This window comes from Chrysemys picta, chromosome 18 (assembly GCF_011386835.1).
Source record: "Chrysemys picta bellii isolate R12L10 chromosome 18, ASM1138683v2, whole genome shotgun sequence".
Classification (NCBI taxonomy): Eukaryota; Metazoa; Chordata; order Testudines; family Emydidae; genus Chrysemys; species Chrysemys picta.
The window spans coordinates 9,809,323-9,837,058 of record NC_088808.1 but is presented as its reverse complement, the minus strand read 5'-3'; the positions used below and the strand labels follow the sequence as shown (position 1 = coordinate 9,837,058).

General features: G+C 44.3%; 1 protein-coding gene across 3 annotated transcripts in view; it reads right to left on the bottom strand.

Moving 5' to 3' along the window:
• PAPPA (pappalysin 1) overlaps nt 1-27,736 on the bottom strand; it is a 229,160-nt gene that overhangs the window by 155,658 nt on the left and 45,766 nt on the right. For all 3 annotated transcript variants that reach the window (XM_005301373.5, XM_042859693.2, XM_042859692.2), the window contains exons 3-4: nt 7,005-7,150; nt 2,573-2,866 (exon numbers count right to left, since the gene is read on the bottom strand). In XM_005301373.5, the coding sequence (XP_005301430.2) occupies nt 2,573-2,866; nt 7,005-7,150 (440 nt within the window). The remainder of the gene's footprint in view (nt 1-2,572; nt 2,867-7,004; nt 7,151-27,736) is intronic.

Sequence of the window (27,736 nt, the reverse complement as noted above, 5' to 3'; positions counted from 1 at the left end):
GCTGAAGTCGAAGTACCTGAGTTCGAACTTACCGCGGGTCCACACGTGGCAGGCAGGCTCCCCCGTCGACTCCGCCTACTCCTCTCGCGGAGCAGGATTACTGGCGTCGATGGCGAGCACTTCCGGGATCGATTTATCGCGTCTAGTCAAGACGCGATAAATCGATCCCAGAAGATCGAGTGCTTGCCGCCGAACCAGCGGGTAAGTATAGACGTACCCTTGGAGACAACATGACTGTGTTTGACAGGCGAGACAATGCAAATCACCCCCCTCCCGCTTCTAGATCCCTTGAATTCTAGAGAGATAGGAGATTGCTTGTATGGGAACATCCTATAGAGACAAAGTAAGAAACAGATAAGATAGACAGACCAATATAGATATAAGAAAGAGAGAAAGTCAGTCGCTCAGAGCTGCATGACCTCAGCCTAGAGGCTTCAAAGGTATTTCTACAGTGATGTGATATCCTGATATGATTTTTATTCCACTGGGAACAACAGAAAAGCAAACAGATTCATGCATGAGCTCTAGAGATGCCTATCGTGTTGCTTCACTTAATTTTACAAGAATAAATAGTTGCTTTTGTTCACAACACCAGCACCTCTTTAGTTCTCACTAGCAGATAGATATCTCGGTGTCCTGCCTGGCTGTGTCAAACCTGTGGAGAGAGCTGGCGAGGCGGGCTCCCTCCAGACAGAAGCGCTCTCTGCATGTTGAAACATTCCGGCCCCACCCCAAATCTTCCGCCCTTGTCCACACAGACAAACACATTGATGGGAGGAGTGTAACAACAGGTGGCATCTACATGTAGGTGTGAGATTATCATAGGAATTTAGTGGGCAGGAATAGTTTCTAGCTGTAATCTGTATATCTGCCTAACGACAATGTTAGTATACAGGCCAAATCATGAGAAGTGCACAGCATGTACTAAAAGGCTAGGTTGTTGTGTGTATACTTGTCCTTGAAACCAGGAGTGGGAAAATAAGTGAAGCAGCAGCACCCATTAAATCCGGTAGCATCCAGGGTATATCTACAGCTGTGTTATAAATCAACTCAGCCTCTGCCCCTGGATGATATTAATCACTTGCTTCTCTGCAGATATATTAGCACTCATATGGCACTTTGCATGGACAATCTGTGTTTCTCCCTTCTCTGCAAAGGCACCTTAAAGTGGCTGTACATGTAATAGTTAAGGCTAAGGTTTTGTCACGGTTATTTTTAGTAAAAGTCATAGACAGGTCGTGAGCAATAACCAAAAATTCACGGAAGCCCGTGACCTGTCCCTGACTTTTATTAAAAATAACTATGAGAAAATGGGGAGGGAAGAGGGTCCAGCACCCACTGATGCTGGGGAGCTCCAGGGTTCCCCCACCCATGATGGCTGAGAGTGCGGGGTCCCTCCTGCCACCGGCAGCAGCTTGGAGCTGTGGCGTCTGTCCATGGTGGCTGGGAGCTACGGGGACCCCCCCACTGCCCGTGAGACTGGGAGCTGCAGGGTCCCCCTTGCCACTCGTGCAGCTGCAGCTTGGGGTTGCGGGGTCCCCCTGCCGGCAGTCACTTGGGGCTGCAGGAGTCCCTGCTGCACATGGCAGCTGGGAGCTGCAGGGTCCCCCTGCCGCCCGTGGTGGTGGCTCAGGTTTGTGGGGTCCCCCTGCCCCCTGCAGCAGCTGGGAATTGTAGGGGGGACCTGCCTGCTGATAGATCCAGTTCCGCTGCTCCAGGGCTGAAGCGAAAATGTCATGGAGCTCTCTGGAAGTCACGAATTCTGTGACTTCCATGATAAAATCTTAGCCTTAGTAATAGTTTACACTCACTTTAAGACACCTTTATCCTGCCAGGGTGATGTAAAAGAGCCTTACGGCAACTGAGAATCAGGCCCTAGTACCAATCAAAGAGGGAATGCTGTCAAGACATCAGTAGCTATCTCCTACCTTCTTCACAAAACAACATGGAATTTTTCCATTGGACTTCCCAGGGAGAGGGGCAGAGATCCTACCCCTGTATCTTATCTAAAGGATAATGTCTCCAGTAGCTCAGCACTGCCTCCTAATGCTATACTGCAATGTCAGCACAGAGCCCAATTCACGATATAGGACTTGAACTTCCGATGGGACCCAGAGATGAGAGCGCTAACACCTGAGCCAAACCCAACTCATACGGTTTGCTCAGACAACCAGCAAATGGTACTAGAGCACACCCCAAGGAGGATGAACAGGGTCTGATTATCTATCCATCTCACGCTCCTCCAGCAACATGGGTGATATGAATATCCCTCTGACATCCATTGTTTCCATAAGGGATGGGGAGACAATCTCCAAGGCTGGGATTTTCAAAGGAGACAAAAGGGGGTTAGGAACCCAAGTCCCATTGAAATTAAAGAGGAACTGGTTGCCTACCTCACTTTGGAAGTCCCAGACTGAATTAAACCCCAAATCATCATATCTAGATGTGAAAAGTGTCATTGGAACATCAATGACCTTGGGATAATGTTTCATCTGCAACAGAATGTTAAAAATCAAACCTCCCTCTCTGCCTCCCTCTTCTATCACAGACACCTCTGGCAAAGCCCAAGTACCTGCATAGCTCATGAAGTTGCTGTACGGTGTGTTTAGGAAACTGTGAAAACCGCACGTGTCATTGCCAGGTCCAGGGTCCCCACACAGTTTGTGCTTTGGAGCAGGGTTGGTGTCGCCGCAGAGGTCTCCAGTCTCAAAGGAGGGCTCGGTTTCCATGCACGGGTCACTGCAGGAGAGGATCTCAGAGATTCCCCGGAAGACATGATAGAGCCCCAGGCTGTGCCCAATTTCATGGATCATTGTGTGTGTATGGCCAGGGATGCCGTAGAAGGAAGGGTTCAGCACGATGCCACCTGCATGGAGAAAATGAGAAGCTATTGGTTTTGTCTCATTTATCTTGGAACATCGGGGGGGGGGGGAGTGGAGAATGTACCAAAGGACTTAGATCCTTACTGTGCATCTGAGCCTTCTGGGTGCTGAACAGGGAGCTCAGAGTGGTCTGCGCCCCGCATGTGGTGGTCTGCCTTTTGCAGGAGCAGACACTGAAGTGTTCTGCCAAGCATGCTGGAGCAAGATCCTAGTCAAAGGGCTTACATGAAAGTGGCATGCTATCGGACTGAAAGGATGAGAAACCAAGGAACCAGTTCTGAGTTCCTGATCCAAGAATCCACTGATGTCAATGGGAGGTTTTCCATTGGATTTAGTGGGCATTGGACCAGACACTCAGGCAAAAATCCCACTAAAATCAATAGATTTGCAGCAGCTTACACCACCGTTGAATTTGGCCCAGTGTCTTCACATACAATGGCTTTTCATTCCAGATTGTAAACAATACATACGATGCTGACCGGTAAACAAAATATATCTAGAACATACCCAGTGCATTGTTCACATGGGATAAAGACATAGCGGGTAGAACCCCGCTAACTCGTGTTAAAGTCTAGGAGGCATGTTGCTTATTGCTGATATTTGCAAATTAATAACTAGATAAAAAAGTGAGGATAGTCCACATTACAAAGGGTGAGGTTTTAAAATCAACTGGAATTGGTTGTCCTAATCATCTAGGCAGCCTTGAACATCTCAGATGAAATATACTCTGCTCATTTATGAGCTGCTCTAATTTTAATTTTCTGCATATTGCACTAGTAAAGGTGTGGAATCTAATGTGTAAAAAAAAGGAAATCTTAGTAATGTGAGAACTTATTAGCTTGGATATGAAATCTGTGTCGAGAAGTGAATGGTGATCAGGTTTTGCATGTGAATTATGGCATGTGTAGATAAGTAAATGGTAAATTAGTGAGGTTCAGCAGCATACTGAAAAATGATTAGCATTTTATTTTTTAGCTGAGCTTCAGCTACGTTTGGAGTTAGTGAGAAGTTCCATATTTTCTTTCCTTAGTTTGTTAAACTCGGCTTTTCACAAGCCTTTTTATTTTAAAGTGTTTACCTACATTGCTGGTGCTTTACCCAGGTAAAGGAAAACTGTTTTATGAAAGAACACTGGCAAAATAAAAAGTGGATGTGATGCACTGTTAAGTTAGAGAACACGAGAAGCAAAAGGGTTTGGCAGGAGGAATTTTATCAGAGGCTGTAGCGCTGTGAGGATGAGATCACTAAGTTATGACACACCACAGATTCTATTCATGCTCATCCGTTCGTTGACTCTTGTTGCAACAATAAAGGGGTGCGTGTGAATGAGCGAGGAGAGGGAGAGTGTGTGCGTGCGGGGGTGTGTAGAAGGGAAAAAAGAGGAGAGTCAGCATGTGAGAGAGAAGGCAAAAGAAACACATTTTTATATGCCTGCACTGCTTCAGTCATGCATGGGGCTGCACCAGGAGTCAGCCCCTAGCAGTCCTATAGGGGTGGCTGCGCATCTCCTGCATGCCACAGAACTAGTCTCTGCGCCAGCTTTGCATAAGTCAAACTGAGGGGCTGTGGACCAGCGTTTAGGTGGATGCTATCCCAGCACCCTGGCTCTTTGTCTGAGGGAAGCATGTGAACGTCGCCTTCCCATCCTCCCTGCACTACATCTACAAAGATCCCTGAGTGTTTGGGCTCTATGTGGGGCGAGTGAATTTCACCCAGAGAGAATCTCTGTTACATAATTTGTGAGAGCCCCCTAAGGAAGCCAACGTTTTGGATTTACCATCACCGGTAATCTTGGCAATGCCCCAAAGTCGGAGATGCAATCACAATAAAGGCTGGCTAAAGAGCACTGGAGCTGGACTGCAGAGAACCAGCTGGGCAGAGTTGTTTTATTTTTGCCTTTGTTTAAGATGTCTATTTTTCATAGCTGTCAAGAGTCTAAACCAATTGTAGTTTTACAGAAAAGATAGTTACCTCACCCAGACAAGCTATGTTCCAGCACTCAGATCTGGACTACAGAGCATATTTCATATTTTTTTATTAAATACATATTGGATTTATGGAAGAGAGAAAGAGAGAGTGAGAAAAGAAAGATTAAAATAGAATTCTCACAAACCAAGCGTGGGGCAGGAAGGGCTGTTAAGACAGGAAATTATTATTATTACTTTTACTGTGAGTCAACCTCAAACTGTCAGTTAAAGGCTTTCTAGCTCTCCAGTGAGATGTCCCTCTGGTCAATGAATTTGGTCAATAAGCCGTAGAAGCTGAATTTAAGCTGTTTTGTTAAGACACACTGTTGACAATCAGCCTTAGAGAAGTGAAAGGACAACTAATCAAAATTACAAATGAGCGCCACCATCTCTCTGTGTCCAGCAGGAGGCGCAACAAGGACTTTTTTACCAAGCAGAGGCCTCTCTCCACAGGTATAGAGAGAGGAGCTTTAGGAGCTATTCCAGTCCCATCTTACCCCATCAAGAGTCAATCTAGGAGTGGCCCAGGCTCCTAAGGACAGCCCAGGCTACTCCAGTCTTAGGCTGTCAGTGTCATGGCAGAGAATGTTGTAGGAGTGTTGGTGGAGGGAAACGCACCGCTTCACTAGACGAGCCTGTCCTGGAAGAAGTTACAGAAGGAGCACTGGCTCTTAGGAAGTCTCTGAGCTGTGTCAGTGCTAGCTTCACCCAAGAGGACATGCTGTAGGGAATGAGACAGGAATGCTGACAATGGGGCATTCACATCTACTCCAGTCCCACTCCCTCTCAGCGGGAATCACTGTAAGAAATGGTGTAGGAGTGATGGCTCTTGGGGGAATTCTATACTGGTACTTAGCTAGCCGCCTTCTGTAGTATGAACAACGCTGATGAGTGCTGCATGAAATGCTGGTTGCCTGTGGTGGAGCAGCCAGCTTCAACCCAATTGCCTGACTAGGGAGAGTGGTAACCTTCTGTGGATTGTCCTTTTGAATGCAGAGGAGACTCCCTGACCATTGCACAGCCATCAGTGAGGCTGCCGGTCCGTAGTTCAGTTCACATGCAGAATGTTACAAAGGAAGGAACACACACACTGTGCTCTGCCTATATCTCTCACAGAGACTTTACATTTGCCATTTCTTTGTTGTTTTTCTTAATCTGAAGATGATCTGGCTCAGATAATATCAGAATTGATCCAAATGGCCACCCCCAAACCTCCATCTAATCTAAACTGGACTTTATTCTCGGTCCAAAAAAGTCTGGATGACAGTACTTACTTCCTCCACTGTGGTTCATTTTGACTTACTCCGCATTTGCTGCTTCCAGGTGACACTGGATGTAGGAAGCTCTGGAAAACGTGATCAACTTTGTTCTCGTGAGATCTCCAGTCCAGTTTTGCTGCCACCAGGAGATTTGTGTAGTTCAGATAAGCATACCCAGACTTTTGGGTGCTTACGTAACCTGTCCCTTTGTCTCTTTTGAGGCTCATCCATCATTTCAGAAGGATACAACCCCTCTGGCACTGTAAGCATCCAGGTAGTGACTCATCTGCTAGGTTGTGTGGCTTCCTCTGGATACCTGGGGCCATAGCAGCTATATTCAGCAACCTTAACTAAGAAATACCCAGGCCAATCTGCAGGGTAGCAAATTCTCTCCAGTTCCACTCAATTGAACATTAGAAACATGGAGATTTTGCAGGTTGCTTTTTTGCAAACTGATATAGAACAACAACAAACCTGCATGGCATTTTAAGAGGAAAATTAACTGCACGCATTCTAGGTAATGGGCTAAGGTTAATACCGTAATGGGCAAAGGTTAATAATTCAGTGCTGTCCAGCATTCTCCCCTTGCCCTCCCCACAACCTCCTTTGCAAAGTGCTCCCACGGGGCTGATGCCCTGAACAGTAGCTTCACTTAAAAGGTGAAATATTTTCAGCCTGACATCATCTAGAAATACCATAATATGCTTTGGCTTTATAATCTAATATTTTCCTGGTTGTGAGCCAGTAGCTGGGAATCATGGAATTTTTTTTCCCTTGACTATATAAGACTATTAGTGGAATGATAAGAAATCAGAACTGGGCTTAATGCGTAATTGTCTTCCCTTCTTGCTCCCCCTGAGAAAACTTTACAAAGGGGCAGCGTCTTTAAGACTGACCTAGATGCATCAAGGCTTCCTTGTCCCATGGCCAGGTCGCCACTCCAGCCAGCTCTTCCTCAGAGGAATTAGCGAAGAAGATGTTGAGGTGTGTGGCTCCATCGAGTTTGAGTATGTTCTTCAGTTCGTTGACATCCAAGTATGCTCTGAAACAGATAAATGAACTATTACTAACAGCATTACCAGCATTGGCAGAGTACTGGGACGCTGAAAGCCAGGCAGAGATCCTTATGAACCCATGAACAGCAAGCAGTTGAGAACATTTTAACATCCTAATCCCCAAATCCTAAATATGGCATAATAATTTGCATTTATATAGTGCCTTTCATCTGGGGATTTCAACTCACTTAAGTATTGATCAATGAAGGCTCACAACACTCAAGGTAAATACCCAGAATTGTCTACCTTCCTGACACTGCCGCAGAATCCTTTTTATTATTACTATTATGACTGGTCAATGCAGTTATGTAAACAGTTGTATTGTATACATGCTCTAAATTTGTTATTGCTACCTATACTCCTACTTCCATAACACAGCACCAAGGAGTCTCATATCCTCACTCTAGCAGCAGATGGTAACCGACTATTACTGCTACCAGCTCCTGGTGTTATTCCTTTAGCCCAAGTGGTAGAGGTTCATGCTGAGGTCCAGAAAGTCTAAGCCTGACTGAGGGCCCTGGTTACGGTATGTTGCTATATCCAAAAGGAAACTAGTGCCAAGGAGAAGGAAGTAAACACAACAAGGTTAGATTTGATTTATTAAAACACTGCAAAGAAGCAAAGCAAAGCAATGTTTGACAAATGGAGAATGATAAGATCGGCAGGGAAACACAATTCAGCAGCAAGCTCCTGAGAGGTTATTATAGACAGAATTTAGAAAATAGGAAAAGTGGGATGAAAAATTGACCTAGCTTACGGTGCTGTCAGAGGAGACAGCTATGTGATACCTGCGTCTTGCCTGTCTATATTACATGGCAGAACGGAAAATCCACACGTAGCCTGAGTGTGGGGGTTCTAAGACTGAATTAGTATTCATGTGTGTTTGGGTGGAGAGGGGAGCTGAGCCGTTACGGGCGCATTCTCCTCTCCCTCTGTCCCCATATAAGCCCTGAATGGTCGGGTCTATGTGGGTTTAGCAGATAGCAAGGTGAGAACTGTTCTACATGGCATCATCCCCACCGAACCAGCATCTACTCCTACAGGTTGTTGGTCCCTTCTATCTACCTTCTTGGAGAAGGAGTAGACCTACTAACTATTGGTAATGGGGCTTCTGAGGGAGATGTGCTCCATGAGAGAATTAGGACTAGGTCATTGAGTAAATTCCCCAGGCCTGTTTCAGATCTCCCAAGAACTGTGGGATTTCCTCATGAATCTTGGGATATCTGCAGGGTTGTAGGACCACACGACTTTGAGGAGGCAAACCCAGCCCCCTGAACTCAATGCCTTTTCTGAGTATCTTTAGCTTTCCCTTGGAGTATTCCAGGAAAGGTGTGATATGGCCTTGTCTGGGCAAAGGCACAGATGTTGCCAAAGAATATGCCATGCTACCCATTAAGCTCCTGTCGTACCATAACACTTTAACCCAATGGAGTGTAGCTGTAAGGAGGTGAAGGGAGGGTGACGAAATCAGGCAGTGTTCTAACAGAACAGAAACAAACAAAAAATGGAGGGAAAAGTCAATGTCGAAAGTGGTGTTGTTGGCACAAAGACACAAACCTGCTTTCCTCTCTTGATGCCTCATTAGCAAAGCAGCGAGTACCTCATGGGAAAATACTGAGGGTATCAGATATTGTACAGTCAGGCTCAACAAATGCACTGCACCACAATAAATCTATAAGAAATGAACTAGTTTCACTGCACTCAAAGGATGCAGGGAGTCAAAAATACAAGCGATAATCAGGATATAAAACTTCCAGGTTTACCTGTACTACTTCCCATTCTACTTCTTAATGCACCCTCACTTATCCCCTTCCCAGCTCTCCTGAGAGACAAGCCAACACGCAGGAGTTTAGCCAGTCAGCCCTGCTGACAACTCAATGGAACTAGGTTTCAGAGGAGTAGCCGTGTTAGTCTGTATCAGCAAAAAGAACGAGGAGTACTTGTGGCACCTTAGAAACTAACAAATTTATTTGGGCATAAGCTTTCGTGGGCTAAAACCCGGCCGCTTCATCAGATGCCTCAGATGAAGTGGGTTTTAGCCCACGAAAGCTTATGCCCAAATAAATTTGTTAGTCTCTAAGGTGCCACAAGTACTCCTGTTCTTTTTTTCAGTGGAAATAGTTATCACTTTTTCTTCTCTTCCCCCATTTCCCGATGTACAGAGGAAGGTGAGTTAGATTATCAGCTGTGCTATTGGCTCATTCTGTGAACATGGTGATAATATTTTTGTGCCTCAGTTTCTTCATTGGTAACAATGGAAGCTGGGATTTTCAAAGGACCATAAGGGAATTAAGTGCCCAAATCCCAACTGAGAGTCAAATGAAATTAGGTACCTAACTTTCTTAGGCTCCTTTGATAACCCCAGCCAGAAATGATACTTCTTACCCAGCTTTGCAATGTGCTTTGAAATTCTTAGATGACAGCAGCAGTGTACATGCAAAGTAGCATTCTGACTAGAACACACGGACACCTGGATTTTGTTCCCTGAGAGTTCCCCCCCCACTCAGTCCCTATAGGCACCATTATGGGTACCATCATCATTTTCACACCAACCACCTGGGTTGTGACAGAGGAGATAGGGCCATAAGAAGTGAGAGAAAATGAACTCATAACAACACAAGCATCCCTAGAAATGTAAAATAGATTAGGCTAGAAATACAGAAAATGTGTTTCTGAGATGGCCAAGTCCTCAAGGTGTTTAGCACCCACAACAATTCTAATCTCACTTACACCAGTGCAAATCATGAGTAGCTATCTGCAACCAAGTCAATGGTGTCACATTGGTGTAAAACTCATCTGCAATCAGAATCAGCCCATTAATGGGGGCTGCAAGAATACAGCCCTGGCACAACTCTTTTCATGCAGAACGTTTTACAAAGTTTAAAAGTTTTTAGAGGTTTGGCTCAGTTTGGAGAAGCAATTCAAATGTGCAGATTCATAGATAAGGCCAGAAGGGAACACTGTGATCATCTAGTCTGACCTGTTGCATAACACAGGCCATAGGACTTCCCTGAATCAATTTCCTCTTTGAACAAGAGCATATCTTTTAGAAAAACATCCATTTGATTACAAACATTCCAATGATGGAGAATCCACCAAAAAACCCTTGGTAAGTTGTTCCAATGGTTAATTATCCTCATTGTTAAAAATTTGCCCCTTATTTCGAATCTGAATTTGTCTAGCTTCAACTTCCAATCATTGGATCTTTTTATACTTTTGACTGCTAGACTGAAGAGCCCGTTATCCAATTTTTTCATCTCCATGAAGGTACTTACAAAATGTGATGAAGTCACCCCTTAACCTTCTCTTTGATAAACTAAATAGATTGAGCTCCTTGAGTCTGTCACTAGAAGGTATGTTTTCCAATCCTTTAATCATTCAACATGCTTCTTGAATTATGGATACCTGACTTGGACACAGTTTTCCAGCAGTGGTCGCATCAATGCCAAATACAGAGGTAATATAGCCTCTCTACTCTTACTTGATATTACCCTGTTTATATAGCCAAGGATTGGATTAGCCCTTTTGGCCACAGCATCACACTGGGAGCTCATGTTCACCTGATTATACATCATAGCAAATGATGTGATTTCCTTAAAGACCTGCCAAGAGAAATATTACTCCCTTTCCCTTGTTTTTGGTTCTCTAGCCCCACTCCACATGACCTCCTGTTATTAACCACTGTGCCAGGAAATATGAAATGTGGATGAGCATCATTGTTCCCATTTGTCAGATGGGATAAATGAGGCACAGAGATCCCCAAGGTGTGTCACCAAGTTAGAGTTTAGAACTCAAGTGGGTAACTCCTTGTTCCATGCTCAATCTACTGGACCACAAGCACCCTTGGTTTTAAGACCAACATGGTCAGGGAACAGTCTGAGAATAAAGCATAATTTATTAGGAAGTAGGGCTGGCCAGAAAACAAGACTTCCATTTCATGAATAATTTTGAGGTTTTCACATTTGGTTTTGTTCTCATGCAGAACAAAACCGAGGCCTTTCAAAAAAAAAATTGCGAAAAGCAAATAGTTCAGTGAATAGGACATTTATCTGGGCTGTCGGAGAACTAGATTCAAGTTCTTGCTCCATATCAGGCAGAGGACCCCTCTCTCTAGTTCAGCTAAACTTTTGTAGGGAAGGTTTCTCAGGTCCAAAATGGAATAACTGGTCAAAACCAGACAGCCACCCAACCTAGAACAGCTAATAGTCTGGTGGTTAAGCCACTCCTCTGGGATGTGAGAGACCCAGGTTAACTTTCCTGATCTTTCTCTCACACCAGAAATTTCATACTGAACCTGAGAAACCTTCCCAAGCAAAGTTTTGTCAAAACCGAGACTTTTCTGCAAAAAATGTTTGGTTTTTGATGAATTGGCATTTTCTGGTGAAAAAAAAATATGTTTTGTTGAAAAGTCCCTGACTCACTCAAGTAGGGAGCTGAATCCTTCAGCAGGATGACTGCTCCCTGTAGTCCCTCTTTCCTTATGAGTGTGCGTGCGGCTCTCACGAACTCAATGCACTCACATTCAGTAAGCAGGGTTCCTTGCATACTTGACAAGGCTTCCATTCCCAGAAGGGCAAAAAAAACCAAAAAAACAAAAAACTAGGGGAGCTGGCTCGGCACCAAGATCTTTCTGTCCTTCCCTGGAGGACACCCCAATGGAAAACAGACTCACATTTCCGTAATAGTTTCCTTGCCACTCACTGAAGTCACCATCTCCAAAATAACTCAAGGCCGGGTGTCCCCAAGCCCCCGCTGACTCACTGAGGAAGACACGCTCTTTGGGGACATCAGTAAGAGGGGCTTTGTTTCCATTCCATGGAGTGTTTATCTTCAAATCAATGGCCTGTGATGTGGCTGAAGTTCTGAAGGACAGGTCAACACTGTGACCCTTTCCACATTTCTCATCTCTCCACTGTTCTCAGTTCATCTCTCATAAACACACAGCCCTCTCCCTCCGCCCCTTGAGCCCGTTCAGCAAATATTTGCACATTGGTCTGATTCTATAGGTTAATCTAGTGCCAGAGGGTTCTTCATTTCTTCAAAAATTCTTTGCTGTGCACTGTTCAGCGTAGTATGAGTGTGCAATTGTGCAGGTGCACACACGCAGGTCTAAGTAGGAGCGTGGGTCATATCGTGAGAGGGAAAGTGTATGTAGAGGAGCACATGTGAGATGGTATGTCAGTGAATGAGAGAGAGCCGGAGAGCAGCACTGTGGGAGTGTGAGAAAGTGTAAATAGGCGAGGGTGTGTGCATCACTGTGTGAGACACTGGAGAGAAAAAGTTTATGTGTTTAAGAGAGAGAGAGAGAGAGGCTACTGCTGCTCATGCTAGAAGCAGACAGAATGTAGGGCTTACGCGAAGCCTCCACAACTGTACATTAGAGTAGCAGTGCTCAAATTTCATTGCATCGTGACCCCCTTCTAACAACAAAAATTACTACACGACCCCAGGAGGGGGGACCAAAGACCGAGCCCACCCGAGCCCCGCCAGCCCAAAGCTGGAGTCCAAAGACTTCTGCCCTGGGTGGGTGGCATGTAACCTTAGCCCTGGGCGGTGGGGCTTGGGCTTCAGATAGGGTGACCAGATGTCCCAATTTTATAGGGACAGTCCCGATTTTTGGGTCTTTTTCTTATATAAGCTCTTATAACCCCCCAGCCCCGTCCTGATTTTTCATATGAGCTCTCTGGTCATCCTAGCTTCAGACTTGCTGGGACCCAAGGACAACACCAGTCTTGGCAACCCCATTAAAATAGGATCGTGACCGGGTCCCAACCCACAGTTTGTGAACCCCTGTATTAGAGGATTCCAGCAGTTGTATCCTCATTCTCCTGTAGTTCCAAAGAAGCTAAGCTGTCACCTCCTTATTCTTAGCTACCTTTTTGCCTACTATGTTCACAAGCCATTCACCAGCTACATCCCGCTCCATACCCTCTAGCACAACCTTCCTCTGTCTTGCACTCGGGTTTGTAAATGAAATATTACCACAGCTAACCCATCTCCCCAGAGCTGAGTGCATCAGCCTCTGACTAGCCAGGGCTGTTGGTACCTCACTGTGGGCCCTGTTCACATCTGGTATAACTCCACTGAGGTCAGTTGAGTTGCACTGGCCCTTACCCTTGTTCAGAATTGGACCCAGAATGTGGTACAGACAGACCCAGGGGTTTGCAGAGCATCTGCCGTTTGCTATAGGGAGTTGGTCAAAGTCAGTGAATGAGGTGATTAGGATATGTAGGTGTGAGGACAGGAGGCGAAAACTGTTTTGGCAAGGGGGCTGAATGTCAGCCAACTGGTACAAGGGCTGTCTAGCCTAGTGGTCAGAGCGGGTGTCAGGCCAAGTGGTCAGAGCGGGTGCCAGGAATCAAGGACTAGGGCCAGAGCTGGAGTCAGTAGTCAAAAGACAGAGCCAAGGGTCAAACCAGAGGGCAGAAACTTGAGCGAGCAGGGTATCAGGCAAGGAGGAGTTCAAGGCAGGGGCAGGACAGAGGCAAGGCCGGGTGCAAGGAGCAGGCACATTGGTGGGCATGAGTATTGAATAGGCCCTGGACATAATAGGTGGGTGTAACTGGGGTGTGTTTGGAGAGTGTGTGTGTGTGACTCCCCTGGCATGTATACATTGTGACCTTTTGCATATATACATGAACACACTAAGATCATGTTCAGGTCAGTCCCTGGGGTATACGTATATAAACATGCACACACACACACACAAAAGGATAAGTGTAAGTTTGGGAGTGTGTATATATACCAGATGATCAGAGCATATTTATGGGGCTCCATGCAAAGCTTTAGAGCGTGGGGGAAAGAACAACAGAAAATATGGTTTAGAAATCTATTCCTTCCTTCCTCCCCATGTTTCTAATAATCTCCCATCCATGTCCCTCATCGCCACATTAGTACACACCCAGAGCCACAGATTAACTACCTTTGCAGGTCTTATCCAGCCACTGACGGCAGACCCTACAGTTACTAGGTCAGAACAGTTTTCAGTTACTGTGTTGGACTGATTTGACTCTCCTCTGGCTGCTGCTGCTTCTTTGCTATCAGTCCAGAATATCTGATCCAGTGCAATCTATGAGCCTCACTTACTCTTCTCAAGGTCATGTGGGTCCCATGATGGAGGACGTAACGCCTGTCACATGGACCCATGCCAAAGAGAACCAAGGAACCCAGCCTCTGCACCAGTGCCAAACTCGCATTTCAAAGACATGAGTGCAGTTTTGGAAAGGGATCAAAGCCCTTCCAACTGTCATTAGAAATATTCCTTTATGCATCTCTCCGTGAGTGCCAGCAATATATTTCATAAATTCATTGGCTCGAGTGGTACTTCCAATATAAACCTGAATGGGGGACCTGTCAGGGCAAGTCTGTGTGGAAAACAAAACAAAACACAACAAGGCCTATGTTACCCCTGTAACGGAAAAAAACCTGTGACGCCTTGAGTGTGCCCAGCTCAAAAAAACACGATGAGCTCATTAGTACATTAGTAAGAGGTCTCCCCTGCTAGAATCTGTTTTAGACATAGAACGGCTACAGGCTGCTTTTGACCATTGGGGACACTGAATCATATTGGATTGCATGCACATTCCCACCCAAATGTTCGCACAGGCATATTTGTCTAATGCACAGTTTTATCCTATAGAGTGGAGAGCACTCCAGTGTTGCATTGTACAGCAGCTTCATCTGCCTCCAACAGACTCCATAGCCCAACTGACAGCACATGTCCTATACAGTAGCTCCACCCCCCATCCAGCAGGCTTGTTAGCTCATCCAGCAGTACATCTCTTATGCAACAGCTCCATCCCCTATCCAGCATGCATACCATCTTCCATATTTGGAGATCAATCCATTTCCCTCTCCCATATGTCAAGCCCATCTCCTATCTATTTGGGCCCTGGGTCCTAGAGAGCAGACCCATTTCCGGTCAGCGAGGCCAGTCTTCTGGACAACAGACCCATCACCTACCCATTGATCCCTATCCCAATACAGTGGGCCCTGTCTCCTGTACAGTAGGTACCACTCTGCTTTGCTGGATATTGGTGCCAAATCATATTAGCAAAACGTGTTGTATTTAGATACGGTCAAGTTTACCAATACCTTTTACACTTGATTGTGGCTCAGTCATCAGGGCTAGACCCAGACAGAGCTAACCTGCGTGGAGGGCCTAAAACAACATGTTTTCACGCAGGCAGAGATCTGAAATAGAGCACCGTGTTTTAACCTGATGATTGCATGGCTTGATCTTATTCACATGAGCTGGGTTGCAGTTCAGTCCAGCCTAACAACGGTTATTAAATGTGGTTGTTTCTGTGATGTAAGAGGAGCCTTCTAGCCCTCACTGTCAGGAAATGTTTCCCGACATTCATCCTTAAGTTTTTCTTCACTTGACTTTGTTTTGCTTTTAATGTTCAAAGACAGGTGTCACTTTGCAGCAGGAAAACAAAGAGGCTGAATAACGAAATATCCACAGGACATCACACAAAACAGAGAGCAGGGCCTTCATACTCCTCTGTCTTCCAAGTCCAATCTCCAACGGCCTGCTCTCATTGCCAGGTTTAAAAGGAATGCTGCTTACTCTCCTCCCTCCATCTCCAGAAGGAGGCATTCATTAGTCTATCTTCCCATGCAGTGGGGAGGGCAGTCAATTCCTAACCGTCCAAAGAGCAGCTCTTCTCCCCTTGTACATAAGTTCAGACTTTCACAGAGCAGAAGGCATTTGCAAGGAATAAAGATATCCCATCACTGAATCAGTTGCATAAGATGGCCCTGATTTGCCATGTGAATTTGTTGCTCCTCAAAGGAATTGGTAGTGCTGGCTTGAACCAGCTATAGATTCAGGCAGGCTCAGAGCAAGCTTCCCCCAATACCATGTCAGTGCAACTCAGTTCTGACCTGCAAATGTTACAAGCCAGATTCCCAATGAGGTGATGCTGATGCACCTCATTGACCTATGCGTTATAGGCTGTAACACCCTCTGGTGTTCTAGTCTTGGGGCCTATCTTGGACAGTGACTGCCAGTAATGTCAAAGCATGATATGTGAACCAGTGTCTGATAGGCACTAAAGAACAGCCACCAAAGTGGTTTTCACATATTACCCAAAACATAATTTGAATTCCCCTCTTCAGGGGTAAACGACCATTGGGATAACCACCTATAGACTTACAATGCCAGACATGATCAACAATGATCACTCCAGGCCAAATCTTGGTCCCATTGCATGGCAAGATTCCCTGATGTCAACGAAACCAGCATCTGGCCCTTATATAGGGCCATTTGGCAGACAGACATACAGTATAGAGACCTGGAATTATAGTTTAACTTTTCTTTCCCTGTGGTTTCTCAATCTTAAGTAGCCAGGAATGAAGCTGTCTTTCTCACAGAACCTACATACCCAACTGTCGCAGAGAGACACCTTTCACTTGACTACACCTCAAATGTGTGTGTAAGCAAGTGTGACAGTTTGGTTTTATTTTTGTCCCCAAGCGCTTTCATTCCTCCTACACTATCCATGCTCTAAACCCTAAATGAGTCTCTGACATACCGATGGCGCTCTTCACTAGTCCTGTTCGGCAAGGAGCTTTTTCATTCATTAGGTCCTTACTGGGTGTTCTGAAATTTCCTAGCTTTTGTCTTTAGAACATATTGGTTTTGGAGATGCAGTGGAAGGATGCTACAGTAAAACAAGGCCTTTCTGATCTTCTGTCACCACTAACAGTTATACAGTTGAATCTATTCCATTTAGCACAAGACCTGATGCACCCCCTTCCAAAATACAGGCATTTTCTCGGCTTTTACTTTCTTTTATTTTAAAGTGTGATGTTATGTGCATGTTAAAAACCTGCACAAAATGGTTACATCCTATGAAGATGTATAGTCTCACAGGGTTTCCAGTACAATTTTGTCTGACCTTACAATAAAGACTCGCGTCTGGTAGTAAACTGAGTTTTCCTAGTCATTTAAGACAGAATCAATAAATCCTCTGGAGCAGGAAACATGTCTCATCTATGTTTAGAGCAGTATAAATCTGTGACACTGGCCATGTGTTTAATAATAAATCATGAGGATGATGATAATTAATAGAGACTAAGGCTTTCAGAGCTACTTTGGATGGTTTGGATGAGGCAGAAGCTTTGAGATATGGTGTAACCAAAATGTTGCAAGAACAGCAAAGTATTTGATTCCAATTTGAATCCGGCCCACTGCCTATATGCAAGCAGAAATCCAAATCTGAAATTGTAGTTCTGGCAGCAACCAAAAGAGGAGACAACTGGCTTCAATCTACAAACATACGTTCCAAGTATTGTCCCACTTACAACTTTGAATCTGTTTAGGAATTTTGGTTTGTTTACTGCAGCAAAATGTCCTCAAGACTTCCTAGATCTGCTCTTCTGTCTGAAGAACACAGAGAAATGTTTGGAGAGGATAAAATAAATTAAAGGACTCTAAGGAGATGACGTAAATTGATGTAAACAACTGGATAAAAACCTGAATGTTTATGAGAGGTGTCTGTGGTTTTTTTTCCCTGCTGATACAACGGTGTTCTACATAATAAACTTTCTACAAACTGAGTTTATTCTAAGTGCGTATTGGCTTCTCTTATGGTCCTGGTGATTCAAGCTTGTCATGTTTTAGATTTAGACCATCATCAAAAGCCTCAATAGTAATCGCAGCAGTGTTGTAAAATTTGGGTCTAGATACAAATTACTTATTATTTGGCCCCAATGGGTTGCCAAACACATGGTAAAAGGCAGTCCCTGGCCCAAGGAGCTTACAATCTAAACAAATATGCAGCTGAACTATCTAACATTTTGAATACATTTGGATTCTGGATTTTGCCTTGGTTTACTATAGGGACCAGAGCCAGAGTCAGACTGCGGAATTTCTGCAAACTTTGGACGGATTTAGTGTAAACTCATCCTTACAGAAAAATACTAGAGCATTTGATAGTAAATTATAGCTTTTCTACAGGACTTTTGAACCATTCTACAGAACTGAACAAATTAAGCATATTCCTGCTATAAGAAGTTATTCTTTATTAAATTCCAATAGTCTGGAGTAATTTCTATACAATCCTACTGGTTTCATCCCTATACTACTCTACTAGACTTTCCCCTAAGGAATCTCTAATACAAAATACAGCTGTATTTTACACAAATGCCCATAAGCAACTTCTGAATGTTCCAAATGGCCAATATTTATTTAATGGTCTGAACGACAACCATTAATCTGAATAATCCTGGATTTTGGTTTGTTCAAAATCTAGAATTGGATCCAAGTTTTGAGGCTACACTCACTTTTCTTTTTTCTTCTGGTTAGTATTGGTTTGTACTCTGGGCCAATTTCTGTTCTCATTTACATTGGTGTAAATCCAGAATAACCCCACTGGCTGTAATGTACTTATGCCAGTGTAAATCTAGCGTAAGTGGGACCAGAATCAGATTTTACTTTTGAATTTAAATTCGAAGTCTCAAAGCAAATGTCCCCTGAAATTACCAGTTTTTGCCTAATTTCTGGCCAATTAAACCCACTTTTGTAAAGAGAGAGGAGGGCTTACTCAAATCTCAGCACTGATTTCTCTCTAATGTTTCATAAATCCTCACCAAATCCTTTCACAAACTTGGGCTGAGATTCAGAAATACAGACAGAACAGATATTTTTTAGACTTCTGCTGCTGGTCCTGGTTGGGATGGGGAACAGTAGAGGCTCAGGAAGAAAGGGTGCAAAAGGTTATCCAATATGTTTCAAATGTCAACGTTTCAGTCTGAGCTTTTTGGACTCTTAATACATCCAAAATAATTCACCCACAACAGTTACACTGTCCAGTTTCACAGGGGACTACACCTATGGGTTTGCATAGTATTGTGCTGCTGAGGAACACAAATGTGTTATTTCAGTAGCTTCCTTCTCTGTATGGTTTACTATTAGCAGTGGTACAAAGTTTTGAGTTCATTCTTGCAGTGAGAGCGGAGGCTGCTCAGCAGGTTAAAAACTGGAGCCATAGTCAACCCGTGGAGCATTTTGGCAGAGGATGTTGTGAAGGCAGGGATGGTGTCCCTATCCTGTTTGCCAGAAGCTGGGAATGGTTGACAGGGGATGGATCACTTGATGATTACCTGTTCTCTTCATTCCCTCTGAAGCACCTGGAATTGGCCACTGTCAGAAGGCAGGATACTGGGCTAGATGGACCTTTGGTCAGACCCAATATGGCCATTCTTATCTTCATAATCAATAATTAAGCTGACCAACTGCAAATTAAGCCAACTAACTATAAAGAACTATGAGAATTTTTCCTGGATGGCCAGCTTTTGGGAGGGAAAAGGAGGATGTGGGGTGAAGGCAAGATGGTGTAGTTCTGGCAAACTGAATTGTGCTCTTTCGACACAACAACCTTTTTAGACTGAAAGTAGAATTCATTTACAGTGAATTGCAAGGAGGACATATTTTCAAAGAGCAAGTACATTGTGGGGAATAAATTGCACCATACTCTATCATCAGCAACACTGTCTGTTTTATCTGTTTCAGTTGTCTCTTTTATTTTCTTTTATTCCTACTTTTTTTCTTTTCAAGACTGAGACCAAGTGACCCATGAGAAATATACAGTAATTTGCCTGTTATCCATCCGTCATCTCCATCTGATATTCACTCTGCCCTTGTTACCCTGATGTTTTTCCAGACTCTACATGCTGAACCATTGTAACATGGAGATAAGTCAAATAATAAAGAAAGAAGTGGTGTAAGGATATTTTCCACAAACCAGTTCTCTTAAAACAGACTTCCCTTGCTGCTTCTCCAAAGCCCTTTTGGCTGTAATAAGTCTCATTCTTATATCCAAGATTTTAAAACAATATATCAATGTATGTATGTTTTAAGCAAATTAGCTAAAGCTTCAGTTATACTATTTAGCAATTCTGTAGCACCTTGCATCTGAGTCTGAAAATGCTTCACAAACATTGAGTGAAATTCACTTGGCACAAGGCCTCTGCATTCGATTTAAGTTATATTTGGAGGGCTTAAGTGGGACGTAAGTGGTGCAGAGGCCTTGAGCTGGATGACCTCTGCAATAGAGTGAATTTCACCACAACTGCTTAAGCCTCAAGCCCCCCTCCACCCTCTCTGAAGAAGGTAAATAGAATCATTATCCCCATTATACATCTGGGGAAACTGAGGTGCAGAGATAAAATTACTTGGTCAAAGTCACTCAATAAGTCAGTGTGAGAGCTAGAATTAGAAACTAGATCACTTGACTCTAAAAACTGTGAGCTAACTTCACAACCATACTACATCCTTTCTTCAATTAAATACCTTTTGTTATTCATGCTTAAATTTTCTTATGCATGCAATATTTGAGGAGCAGGTGGCATCATTCTTATCTCAGCGTCTGAGAGTATTACCTGGGTGAACCACTGAAGCTCTCCTAACCTAGAGAGAGAAAGTCAGTGGTCACTGAATAAGTCAGCCTTCCTTTCAATCCATTAGCTTAACCATTTCAGAAGCAGCTGCAGGCAAACTTCTGTCACGAACAGACTCTCTTATGGAATCAGAACTCATCTTCCAATGAATGAGCGGCTACTGTTCTAATAATACTTGACAGTTATATATCACCTTTTATATCACAGAGCGTCCAAGAACAATCAGTCTGACAATAACTGTAGAGCACATTGCACAACAGGTAGGCGTGGGAGAGGCTTTTATGGCCTAGGATCCCAGAACAGACCCTTACTCTTAAGGGAAGCACTGCTGGATGTCTAGTGTCCCAATAGTCCTTTCCATGATCCAGGCAAGGACTTGGGTAGACCCCCTGTGGTGACACTAGACAGCAAAGGCTGTGTTAGTCAGACTCAGAGCCAGAGAGCAAGAAAGAACCACAGGTTCTAGTTGTTTCCAGAAGTCTTTACAAAATCCACTATTATAGAGAGAGCTGGTAGTGATCCCTATATTTAGGTTGCCCAGTACTTTCCATTATAAATATTAATTACAGCCAAGTCCTATCTCTGGTTCCTAGATGAAACTACAAGCCAGAGCATACACTTGACGTCCTTCAGGTGCACTGGGCTGTGTGGAACCACTGGGCTGACACCGGACACCCTAAAAGGAACTGTGATCAAAAGACTCAGATTTCCTCCCCTCCTGGTGGTCTTGAGCATCACACACTGACAAAGAAGCTATCACACCGGCTCCCCGTTTCCATGCCCAAACAGCTCTGCAGGCCCAGGAAGGGGGAGGCAGCGACTCTGGCCTGCCCTGGTGCCATTCTTCAACACCCTGTCAGGCAGATAGCAGGACAGGGTCTGGGCCTCCAAGCTACATGGTGGCTGGTCCCTGCACAATAGCATTGGGCGTATGTCGACTCAGTCTGCGGTCGCCAGCCTCCCCGCTCAGGTTGACAGACTCGGGCTAGAGGGGCTCTCACTAGCAGTCTAAAAATAGCTGCATAGACAGTGCTCTGAAGTTACGGCTTGGACTGGACCTCGGGCTCTGAAGCCGACCCCCCGTCCAGACGCCCGGGCCTGAGCTCCAAGCCCAACTCTGTCGATCCAGGCTGGGAGGCTCGCTGCCATGGACTTTGTAAGGCGTACCCAGAGAGGGAGAAAGAAGCTTCTTGCACCTTGTCATCCATCCCTTGTGGCCTCTCACCCACCCTCTGTGCATCTGGCCATCTCCGCCTAGCAGACAGGACCTAACGTTTTAAGATCTTCCATGACAGACCCACCCAGTCAGTGGCCTGGTACTCTATTTGTCTTTTTCAGTTGAGTTGACCCCACTGGGGTTTGCAGCTGGGGGGGGAGTCCAGGGAGCCTGGGTGTTCCATACCTGATGCTTAACCTTTTAACCCTCCCTCTGGTCTCTATCCTAATTAGTGTTCAGTAGTAAAAACTGAAAAGAAAAGAGAACAAGCTCAAGGTCTCTGCTCCTCTCATCTCATTTTTTGACATTAATCCCTGCTGAATATTTACAGAGACCTCCTGCACATAAACTCCATGCAACAAAATGAAACACACATTTTCTGTTGGAAAAAGAAAGGCTTGGAACCAGGCCCACAACAGCAATAAAACCCCACATATATGTTCACAAAGGAGCTAGGTTGGTTACGGATACTTCAGTACTTGATGGCCAAAATAACCAACTCAGCTCTGTCTCTTGCAAAATAACACCCTTGCTTTGTAGATCCTGTTTCTCTTCTGCTTTTGTTGTAACACCACAATGGACTCTCAAATCTTGTTTCTTTATGTTCTGGAAGAATTCTGCATTATGTTGATACCTATTTAACTGGCAGATCATCAGTGGTTTATGTTTAGGATAATCTCACCTTTCCTCAGTTCTGAGGAAGAGCTGAAAACTGATTCAATTGATATTAAGGCTGAATTCTCTTCTCAGTCCATATTTGGAAGCAACTGGTAGAAGAAGTTGGAAGGAGACCAAGATGATAATATGAACATAATTTGAAGACTGAGGCCTCAATTCAAGAGGACCAAGAAGGGTTGCCAATCCTAAATGTTCAAATATCAAAAGATTAAAAAAAATATATTGGGTATTTTTATTTGCCTTCTGGTTTTTGAGCCTTTAAGAAGTCACATTATTAATCTTTTCTCCTCAACCATGAGGTCTAGGAATTTACTTTAAAAAAATGAAAGCTGAGGTTCTCAGATAATCACAGGACTCCAGGAGCTGGGGTTTTAAGAAAACATTAAAGATCATTAAAGAGACTCAGAGATGGCAACACTGAAAGAGTAGAGCTGGTTGGAAATTTTTCAAGAGAATGACTTTCCACCAGCAAAACTGACTTGGGAACATTTCAGTTCCCAGGCAGCTTGCCAGGTGAGCTACCACGGACCTGGGGCTCCTCAAGCTACCAGGGCTTCCATGCTTCTCAATACACTGCCAGAAGGGCTGCCACGGAGCCGAAGGCCCCAGTGATTCTGCAGCAAGTTCCTAAAATAGTGTGGGATGGCAAGGGGGCACACAGAATGAAGGGATGCAAGAAGGCTGAGTTTGCCAACTTTCTGAAAATTGGACCTTCTGCTCTGCCTCTTCTCCAAGACCCCACCCCAGCTGTGCCTCTTCCCCAGGCCCCACCCCCTACTCCATCTCTTCCCTTGTGGCCCCACCCCCGCTTGCTCCTCTCCGTCCTCCTCCTGTTGCTCGCTCCTCTCCCCCTCATTTTTTCTCGCTGGTTCCTCTCCCTCTCCCTTTCCCCCCAAGTGGGCTCCCTCTGCTCCAGAGCTGGGATGGGAGCTGCAGCCTGTCTCAGAGCCTGCTGCCTGCCTGCAGGTAAGAGGTGGCCCCGGCTGAGCAGGGACTAGTGCGGGTTGATGACCCGGTGCCTCCCCCCACCCGAAGTAACCGGACTTCTGGTGTCCAGTCAATACATATGACTGAACACTGCCAGGTCCCCTTTTCGACTTGACTTTCTGGTCGAAAGCCAGACACCTGGCAACCCTAAAGAGACCCTGGTGTGTGCAATGAGCTTGGCCAACAAAAGCAATGAAATGTGCAACCTCCTAAAAGTGCAAAACGTATTTCTAAACATAGGTACAAATAAGGCCAAACAATGCAGCAAACGGCATGAATTCACTTCAGCAGGTATTCATGGACCTCTCCTTCATCCCGTTCAACCATTGGCACAAATCAAATTCACATTTGCTTGTGTATTTGCATGCTTCATTGTATTGTAAACACTCACTTGGTCAGCCCTTGATGGAAAGAGAAACAATAAGAGCATTTAACCAAACAAGTAGCATCTACAGGGAATTAAGAACAGTGAATACTCAAAGAAAAGGGCTCGAATGAAGAGTTTGCAAGCACAAGCTATAGTCTGGAACAGGTTCATATAAAGAACCAGTTGGATGATTTCACATAATGAACTAGTTTTTGGATAATTCATGAACAGACAAAGGTCTAAAATTGTCAAATAAATTGTCTGCTGCAATTTGCTGGCCCACTTTGAGTTCCTAGGCACTACCTGAATACAGAGAATAAATAACAGTAAATAAATTCACCCAGTTCTAATCTTCACCTTAAGTGACCCTAAATCCCACTGACAGAAAGAATTTCTTTACCATTGTCGGGAGGGGGAGCATATGGCAGGAAAGGTGTTGGTGGGCGTAATCTTCAGGAGATTGGGAAACACTGCTAAAATAGACTCATAGAATGTCAGGGTCGGAAGGGACCTCAGGAGGTATCTAGTCCAACCCCCTGCTCAAAGCAGGACCAATCCCCAGACAGATTTTTGCCCCAGATCCCTAAATGGCCCCCTCAAGGATTGAACTCACAACCCTGGGTTAAAAGAGTTGCTAAAATAGCTCATTCCCTAAAGTCAAAAATCCTTCCTCCAGATCCACAGGTCAAGCCTGTGATAAGCAGTAGAACGAAAGACGTCTCTGCATTACTGGGTGTGTCGTCTTAGACACTGACAGTTTTTACACCCGAAATGTGCATTGGACCTAATGGATCTTCCAAAAAGATGTGTATGGCAAGGCAAAAAATAGTCGGCGTGTGCATTTGCAGATTAGTTGAACTGAAGGATATGTCGTACAGAAAAGCTACTCTACTCCTTAAATAAATGACGACAGCAGCCACATCAGATGCTGAGACACTAGACAGATGGAAGGACATATGTATACCCTGTCATATGGATCTGCTAATGTAAAGATCAGAAAGCAAGCATTAGCAGTTCAGATCAAGCTGATTGTGGATATTCCCTGGGGGACGCATTTCCTGAAACCCCACAAAATTGGACTGGCAGCTTATGAAAGATGGAATAATGCGCCTACATGTCATGGATAACTGTAGGAAACTGTACGCACATACTTCATGTCAGCCCTCAGACCTGACAGTTGAAAATTACCCCTTTCCGCACCAAGGAACTTATATGCAAATGACCTGCCTTAATCTTTCACAGCCGCAGACTTCTATTAAAGAGTGAGTACAACAATCAAATAGTTTCTCCATTAGTGAATAGCAATATGAGAGAGGAGAACCACATCACTCTAATTTTCATCTACAGGATAACAGTTCCATGCCACACTTTTGACAAATATGGGAATGCGTATGAATGGAAAGGCATATGGTAGACTGGCTCATGGCTATCCCCCGCAGTCTAGCTGTTATCCTTGTCATGACATGTGCTAGTTGTATCATAGTACAACTTGGTTGCCATATCGCAATCACATATCAAGTTTGTCACGGTGATTCCCTTTACAGGTCAAGCTGTAAAATGCCACTAAATGACAACCTCCTGCCTTCTACAGAACCTAAGCTTTTGGTAACTGTAAATCTGACTTTTGATGGTCCAAGTAAAATGTTTTATAAGGTCATTCTTTGGTCTATCATAGAAGATTAGGATTGGAAGGGACCTCAGGAGGTCATCTAGTCCAACCCCCCGCTCAAAGCAGGACCAACACCAACTAAATCATCCCAGCCAGGGCTTTGTCAAGCCAGGCCTTAAAAACCTCTAAGGAAGGAGATTCCACCACCTCCCTAGGTAACCCATTCCAGTGCTTCACCACCCTCCTTGTGAAATATACTACATTAGATCCCCAATTTTATAAAACCGGAACTTTCAACACTTACAACACTCATTTTAATCTGAAATGCCTTCATGTCCCCCTCAGAGGCAGAATGGATTCCCTCAATTTTACAATCCCAGCTTAATAAAATCTTGAGAACTTTGTAAAACTGGGATCCCACTGTATAACAGTTTAGGGGAGGAAAATTATCTGAGACATTCCATTTGGAGGTGTTTTTTTTTTATTATTAACTGCGGCAACAGAGTATACTAGCTTAAAAATTAACCTGCTTCAGATAATATGAATCTCAGGCAGGTAGGCTGATATTCTGTGCACATTCAAGTCAACGAGATCTAAAGGATTAAGTCTATGTTTGCTAGAAAACATGGGACTTGGAAGCAAAAATCCACATGTAAATCTAGCCCCAGCAACAGATCTATCAGATGAATCCTGAACGTATGAAAGGGGCACTGGAAAGCTGGAACTCTCAGCCTCTAGACAGATCCAACTGGCATACAGGGAAAGATTCAAAACGTCCAGAGAGCCTCAGGCAAACTGGGAGAAATATCCACTGCGTCTGCCTGACAGGAGCATTTTGCATTATGTTTGGTGCAGTCTGCTGCTTTGTGCTGGCTGACCTCTTGGCTACTGTCTTCCCCACCCCAGAAGTCACTTCTAGATCAGTGTTGCTATATGAATCTAGGGCCTGATCCAAAGCCTACTGAAGTCAATGGGAGTCTTTTTATTGAGGTTATACATTGGACCTCGGTGAAAGCCCATGCTTTGGAATCCCCGTCTGGATGGAAAGTATAACATCCATGCACAATGTTCTGTAGTTTTTCAATGAAAATGGTGAAATGAACATTTAGGAATGTGAAGTAAAGGGGAAGTCTGCTCTAGACAAAGGGGCTAATCCTGCAAGGTGCTGAGTGCCTACTTACAGCTGATGAGCATCTTCAACTCTCACCGAAGTCAGTGCGAGTTGAGAGTGCCCTGCACCTCACAGAATGAGGCCCTAACAGTAAACAAGTTCTACGTGCAGATGAAATAAAAACCCTTCACCCAAAATATTGAGCCAAAGCCTAACTTGAGCTTCCTTGACATTACAAAAAGGCCACGTAACTTTCTCCTTTACTTTTTCTCAGGTTTTCCTACCCCTCTCCACTGCAGGTTCCTGGTGGGATTGAAAGCAGAAACATGGCATATTGCAAGGAAAGATGTTCTAGCAGTATTCCAAGCCTCAAGGGAAACAGGAAGCCCTGGAGTTTTCAGGAGTTTTCCTGTAAGTTTCCCAGACCAGTTTGGAGAGCGAGAGAGTTCGGATAAGGTTCCCAACTTTGCGGTGCTGCTGAAACAAACTAAGCTCTGGCTCTGTTGAGGGCCGCCCTCATGTATTATACAATGTATTATATTTCTTTATTTATTCTGAATTGCTGACAAATAATCTGTCTCTGTCTCATTTCCATTTTACACAAAATATCCAATATAAGGGAAGCTTTTCAAAGGGACAATGGAGAGTTAAAAAGCAACAGAGGGTCCTGTGGCACCTTTAAGACTAACAGAAGTATTGGGAGCATAAGCTTTCGTGGGTAAGAACCTCACTTCTTCACTTGCATCTGAAGAAGTGAGGTTCTTACCCACGAAAGCTTATGCTCCCAATACTTCTGTTAGTCTTAAAGGTGCCACAGGACCCTCTGTTGCTTTTTACAGATTCAGACTAACACGGCTACCCCTCTGATAATGGAGAGTTAGACACTCATTTCCCTTTGAAAGTCTGGGTTCATTTCTTTTGTGTCTTTGGAAAGCAAAATGTATAAGGAGTTGGAAGAACAGGTCTATTTCCTGATGGACTTTGCATCTTTATCAGTAGCCTACCACTGTCTAAAATAGGTATTAAATTGGCACCTTTGTCCCCTTCTACTCCTTGCTTACTAATCAATCCTTCCTGTTACACCTGTAAACGTGACTGTGTGGCTAAAAAGCTCACACAATCTTATCAGGAAAATCATAGCTGGAAAAAAAAATTCTAGTCCTCTAGTTCATACCATATTAATGCACAATTCTCCACA